Source organism: Fringilla coelebs (genome assembly GCF_963513975.1).
Source record: "Fringilla coelebs genome assembly, chromosome: 1".
NCBI classification, from domain to species: domain Eukaryota; kingdom Metazoa; phylum Chordata; class Aves; order Passeriformes; family Fringillidae; genus Fringilla; species Fringilla coelebs.
Window position 1 is genome coordinate 89,987,172 of NC_140028.1, and position 6,944 is coordinate 89,994,115.

The 6,944-nt window shown below is 45.0% G+C and overlaps 1 protein-coding gene across 6 annotated transcripts in view; it reads left to right on the forward strand.

The window, feature by feature from the left end:
- Positions 1-3,149, forward strand: part of ATXN1 (ataxin 1) — a 215,575-nt gene extending 212,426 nt beyond the window's left edge. For all 6 annotated transcript variants that reach the window (XM_084215223.1, XM_084215225.1, XM_084215226.1 and 3 more), the window contains one exon: positions 1,760-3,149. In XM_084215223.1, the coding sequence (XP_084071349.1) occupies positions 1,760-2,290 (531 nt within the window). In that variant the 3' untranslated portion in view covers positions 2,291-3,149. The remainder of the gene's footprint in view (positions 1-1,759) is intronic.
- Positions 3,150-6,944: the final 3,795 nt, after the last annotated feature.

The following is a 6,944-nucleotide window of genomic DNA, read 5'->3' on the forward strand; positions in this document are numbered from 1 at the left end:
TGTCTCCGAGCTGTCAGACATTCCTGAGCAAGTCTTCTTGCCCAAATAGGCTGTGGAGCTGGTGGGGTGTGCGGGGCACTACCAGGGGCCCTGCTTGCAGGGAGAGCAGCTGTGGGGGTGACACTGCTGGCAGGGAAGGGGCAGGGCTGCTGGGGGCTGTGCTTCCATAGACTCCAGCTTCTCCTGTGAGACAGCCTGTGCAACTTCATCCCAAGGCTCACACTTAACGTTATGAACAGATGTGTTGGAACTCTGGAGTGCAGTGTGCATCTCAAACTGCTTCTGTGTGGAAATGCATTTTTAATGGTGCAAAGCCAAGCTGGGTGTGACGGCGTTACTCGTTCCAGGGGTGAGAGGTGGTTTCACAAGCCTGCTGTGATGTTCCTTTTAAGTGAGTCTGTGGTCCTGGAGAGGAAAGACTCTCCAGGCAGCTGGTGTAGTCTGTGGCTGCTGAATGGCTCAGAAATGAGGTGAGCACATGTATTCAGGTGATCTCCTACTCTTTTACCCCTACCAAATTCGGGTTGCACCATCACAGTGGGATTGGGCCCCCATACCTGAGAAGAGCTCCAGAGGACATGAGGACTGTGGGAGCAGAGCAGTGGGTATCTGTTTTCAGCACAAGCCAGCCTCTTACAGTCTCAGACCGCACTGGTGTGACAGGCAGCGGTTAAAAACACTTGCCAAGTTTTAAAGAAGTATTAGTCAGAATTTCCTGCTCTCTTTGTAGTGTGCTGGGGAGGGGGGGGAGTCAGCCCCGTGGGTTGACAATCACATGAGTCCACATCAAGTGTTTGAGCCTGCAGTGAGTGCTGGACTGCTACCACGTGCAAAGATAAGTGGGTATTTTATAATGGTTTTATCAGGTGTTTTTTATCATGTTGGGACCTCAAGGCCCAGCATTTGCAAGGTCAGGGAGCCTGAGGCACCTGCTGTTGGTCTGTTCTGGCCATGGCAGCTCCCCATAAGATGGTTAGGTAGGATTCCTAACGAGATGTGTCTTTAAATTGGGGTGAACCAGAGGGAAAGGGGACATGGTACAGAAAAGGAGACACAGGGCAGGAACCACAGGAGGAGGAAGGACGACCACCTCCCTGAGGAAGTGCAGGAGATAAACTCTGCAGCAGAGTGGAAGACCAGGTGTGAGAAGGGAAGAAACTGGACTGGTAACAGACTGCTGGGGGAAGGCAGGCTTTCACTTGCTGCTCTTAATGGCTACAACTTTGTATGTGCTCGTGGCCTTCCCATGGCAATTGGAGTACCTTCACCCTTTCACGCTGCTCAGTGAGTGCTTGTTCAGATAGAGGTCAGGATGACATTCCTGTGGTCATTTAGAAAATCATATGTCAGAACTGAGAGCTTCTCTTGAGCCAGCCTCTGGTTGGAAAGGGTCTTTAGATTTAAATTACAGTTCTAGGTACCACAAGGGGATGGTAGGAAACCATTGGCCAGACGCTGAAGCTGTTTTAACTCTTACGCCTGTCTGAGTGGCTGGATAAAGGTAAAGCTCGATTCCTGCTGAAGTTTGTGCTATGAAATACTGAGCTCAGAGAAAGTATTAAGAGCTGGTGACAACAGCTGGCATGAAGTCTGGTGACCAATATTCTGATTTTGCAGAAATTGAATATCACCTTTGCAATTCCAGCTTTATCCCTCTCCCCTGTGGCAAGCACTGCACGTGTGAGGGCTCACGGAGTGATCTCATGCTCTCCCCTCTCTCTCCCTCTGTCTTCCTGTGTTGTCCCGTCTCTTTCTGCAGGTCAGCGTGGAAGTCTTGGTAGAATACCCTTTTTTTGTATTTGGACAAGGCTGGTCATCGTGCTGCCCTGAAAGAACCAACCAGCTCTTTGATTTGCCATGCTCCAAACTCTCAGTGGGGGACGTCTGCATATCGCTCACACTCAAGAACCTGAAGAACGGCTCTATTAAAAAGGGCCAGCCCATGGACTCAGCTAGTATCTTGCTGAAGCATTCAAAGAATGACAGTCTAGCTGGAAGTAGACACAGGTATGCGGAGCAGGAAAACGGGATTAATCAGGGAAGCGCACAGATGTTGGCTGAGAACGGTGAACTGAAGTTTCCGGACAAAATAGGATTGCCTGCAGCACCTTTGCTCACCAAAACAGAACCCAGCAAGCCCCCAGCAACAAGGAAGAGGAGGTGGTCAGCCCCCGAAACACGAAAACTAGAGAAATCAGAAGAGGAGCCACCTTTGACTCTTCCCAAGCCTTCTTTTATTCCTCAGGAGGTTAAGATTTGCATTGAAGGTCGATCCAACGTAGGAAAGTAAAAGTTGTTTGGGGAAAGGAAATTAGGCTATCCCTTGTCATTTTTATCCAGATTACTGTACTGTAGACTAAATAACCCAGTATTTACATGTTATCATCTTATTTTAGGTTTATGTTATAACCTTGTTGTTATAGTTGCAGCTGGTATTATGCAGGAGACTGGTGCATATGTTTTTCCACAAGTGTTTGTCAGTGACTAGGTTTATCGAGAGCTACAGAAGGGGCAGTATCTGCTTCACACACCCTAAGTGGAAATGAATGTGTTGTCATGGCTCCTGTTTTCTAGCACCTCGTGTGGGACAGGGTCCAGCTGTGATTTTGTTTTCTTTTCGTCGCTTTTTGTTTGTTTTGTTGTTCTGGTTCCTGTTCTAGTTTTTCTGGGGGGAGGTGAGGAGAAGGGAACTGTAGCAGAGGTGTGTGTCAAACACGGGGTGCGTGTGCGTGCGTGTGTGTGGGTGTGGGTGCGTGCCAGCCCCCAGGGCCGGACAGCCGCTCTCTGGTGGGTTGGTGATGAGGTTTCCTCACCCCAGGTGGATGCTGAGGACACAACCAACCCTTGGGTGTGTTACTGAAAAGGATCAGACAGTCTCTGATGTTTTCAACAACAAGCCAACTCTTACTCAAGGCTCTGCTATACATATATATATATATATATGTGTATATATATATATATATTTGTGTGTGTGTATATGTATATATATATTTTTCCCCCATGGGGTCTGACTGCACTGATTTTTATTCCTAAAGCAAACTGCCACACCACATTTCCTTTCTGCTTGCTAGTGCAGTTCCATTGCCCAGAGGCAGCGAGGGCGAGGCTGTGCGGAGCCTCGCGCCGGTGGCCCCGCAGGGTTTCCCTTGAGGGCGGGGGGTTGGGGTGGGTGTGTGCGTGTGGCGTGGGTGCGTGTGCGTGGGTGTGCGAGGAGGCCTCTGGCTCTGCGGATGCGCCTGGCTCAGGCTCCATCCTGTTTCTGTGCAGTGTTAGACAAATCGACCGGGTTACGCCATTGACATTTGCTTCCACGAGGTAGACGCAGACTGCCCCTTTGAGATCACAGGCATCCATCGTTTGCAGTTAGGTTGCAAATCTTTGTCTTTAACTCTAGTACTGGTTTTAGTTCTTGGTTATGGACAACTGGTGCCACTTTTTTCAAATTGCGGTGTGTGACACAGGAATCCGCTGTTGAAGATGAACCTAGAATGTCTTTAAGCACTTAAAATGCTGTTCACACTTTATTGCTGAGCATCCTGGTCTAACACTCAGTACGTACTGTATATCACTTTAATCTGCTCGGAAAGCAACAACAACAAACAAACAAATCTCTTCAACACTGTAACTACATGCAACTATGTAAAGTTTTCTCACAGGCAAGATGCTGAAAGTTTTAATGTGGTTTCAAAGGGATGAATGTGAATTATTGAACTAGTATGTGACAGTCATTGTCCACAAAGGACTACTTAATAGGAGGCACTTTTTAAACTTTAATGCTTGAGAAAGAGTTAAAGGCATATGCGAGCTGACATAATAAAAAAAAAAAAGAGAAAGGAAAAAGGAAAGAGGAAAAATCATTGTCCAGTGTTTTTGAAAAAGATGGACTTTAAAGAATCTTGCAATTTGCACATCTTGAGTTTATCATTTGTGTGGTATTCCTGCAGTTTTTACCTAATAATGTTGTGGGGTGGGGGGGTCTGAAAGAGCATAAACAAATGTAGCAATTACTCACTAACCTGCCTACGCTCTAGGCCATTTCATAGGGTTACGTTCCTTTCAGAGTTCATTTTTGGTCTTTCTACCTTATCGGCCACACAGAACCAGGTCCTACCGGGACACCTCTGAGAATTTTTCTTCAGACTTGCTGAGAGAGTTTTCCAGAAAAAAAAACCATTTCTATAAGTAAGCAAGGTGTTTGTTTGTTTTGAAAACAAACCTATTGTTATTTTATTGTTATTATTATTTGTTATTTGTTATTTTAATTGCATCGTTTCCCATTGGAAAGGCGACATTTCAGGAGTTTGGTACAAACCAAGTAGGAGCAGGGGGATTCACGCGTTCAGTCTTTTCTTTCCCCGTGTAGGGCCGGATCCTCTGAGGTGCTGTGCACCCAACCTCCTGCACGAGCCTCGGGGAGGTGCGAGCATGAAGGGTGTCGGGGCTGAGTGCTAAAGCCTGTCGCTGCTTCTTGGAAGATCCCAGTGGGATTGCAGTGGGATCGCACTCGGGCCCTCTGTGAGCAAGCGTTCGTGTCGTCATTTTTGGTTGGCGAGTTCACATCCTTCAGGTAGTTTTGAAGAAGCTGTACTCATAGGGAGAACAGGAAATCAAAGTCCATCATTAGAAACACAGTAATCTAAAGTGAACAAATTTATTTAAAGTCTTGTTTTCCCTCTCCCCTGAAATACAGTGCTTTTCTTTGAGAGAAGAAATGTTAACCCCAAACCCCATCTTTCAGTCTTGTTACTTGTTACTTGAAATTTAGCTCACACCAGACCTAATTGTTTTTATACCATATTCTGGGGTGCACCAAAAAGTTGAAATATGTTTAAAATAGCTTGAAACTTTTTTTGAATTTCCTTGAATTTTATTAACCTCTCAGCGGGCTACCAAATAGCTGAGTGGGTTTCTTCTCACAATCACACAGCTTAGTTAGTGCTTATTTGTTAATATTTCTGCTCAGAGAAGTTGCTTAATCTTCCATATACTCTGCTCAGGGCACTTGCAATTTATTGTTTCATTTTGTTTCCTGTTTTTTTTTAAGCTTTGATGGTAAAGGAATAGAAAGAATTACAGATTTTAGTTCACAGTCTTACCACTATTTCTGTACTTCACGTGTACTTAGAAAAAAAGAAATCTCAAGTAAAACCATACACATACACATTTGTGGTCAATAAGGAAGCAGGGGCTATTAAACTGACTGGATCTATTCAACTAACACTAAAAAAAATTAATAATAATAAAAAAATACATTTGGAGCAATAGGAATGTATTAGTTCTGTGCTTGTATTTCAGACTGAGGAATTCTGAAATAACTGGTTCTTTCCAAACGATTGTCCCCTTCCATGCTTTAGCTTTTGTAGGATGTGCAATACTTTACGTGCCAACTTAGACTCACCTGTGCAGTGTTAGCTAGATCTCATACCCACTTCTGATTTCCCCTGGTTTTGTCTCTTCTGAATTCTTTCTTTCTACCTTTCTCCCTGCCCCCTGCCCCCCACCATTAATAAGTCCCTCCCTATCCTCCCCCCTCCAAAAACCCACACCATATTAAGGGTAGAAGATCCCTTGCCCCGGGAAACACGAACCCTTTTTGTATTTGTTGTTTAAAGAGATCCAGGAAGAAAAAAAAAAAAAAAAAAAGGCAAAAAAAGAGATGTATTCATGTCTACATGGCATCCAGGCAGAGGGTGGCATTCAACCATATGGCCAAGTGCCACCTTCCGCCTGGGCACACGCACACAGGAGCTGGCTCCCACTGGGGCCAAGTCCTTTGCAAGGTGGGGCTTTGCCTTTCCCTCTGGCCCTGAGCATCCCTTGTGGTGCAGCCCCAGGCCCGGGAGTGCCATCAGTCCCCAGGGCAGGTGCAAAACACCGCAAGCATGGGGATGCTGAGGTGAAGCCGAAGGAGGAGGCTCTGCCTCTGCTCTGCGTGGCGGCCGCTTTGCAATAGTAACTAAGAGCAGTTTTCTTTTTGTCTATTTGTTTCTTTCCTTTTGTAGCAGGCCTCTTTAGTTTACAACGAAATGCATACAATCACCAAGAAATTAGTCAGGGCAAAGAAAAATAAAACAAGAACCTCTTTATAGGGATTTCTTAAAAAAAAAAATCTATTTGTCTGTCTATCTATCTATCTATCTATCTATCTGTCTATCTATCTATATATCTCTATATATACAGTGACTGTTCCTTATAGCGTCTAACTTAGGCATTGTTTCAGTTTGTCTGGGCCACATCGTGGGGAATTTGAGTTTGATGTCACTTACCTCGAGTCCTCTGGTCAAGACCCGAATTGGAGTCGCTGTTGACCTATTTTACCATTTTGTACCTTGCCCTTAGACTTGCTTTCCCTCAAAGATGCAGACCTCGGGAGGAAGGGAGAGACACACGTTCCTTTTTTCATTCCTTTAATTCCTTTGTTCCACTGTCGCTTTGTTCGACCTGTCGTTCCCGTCATTTTCTCAGCATGGGGAAGTGACATCACTACTCTTGTTTCCCTTAAATCAAGGAACATTTAGAAACCTTTCACACCTTTTACTCAGGGATGGGGCTGGTGTATGTGTGGTACACTGATGTGACCAGAAGCAGCACTTTTACTGCTCCGGAGTAGGGATGTACAATGATACAGACAAGTTTGGATTTCCTGCATCTCATGGTTTAAACTTTGTAGATCTCATTTAGATTGCAATACAAAAGCAGCAGGCTCAGCATGAACTGTAGCTGTTGGTTATCATGAAAATACACTCTCTGCAGAGATTTATATTACTTTAAAGTGTGTTGCCAGTAGTAAAAAGGAATGGTGAAATTCTGTTAATTCTTGCAACTGCTTTAAAAAAAAAAAGCCTGTGTCAAGGAGAGCGAATTCTCAATCTTATAAACACTAATAGTGTTGTTTCAGAGTGGCTCTTGGTGCAATGCTCTGCATGTCATGGGACCCAGTTCTG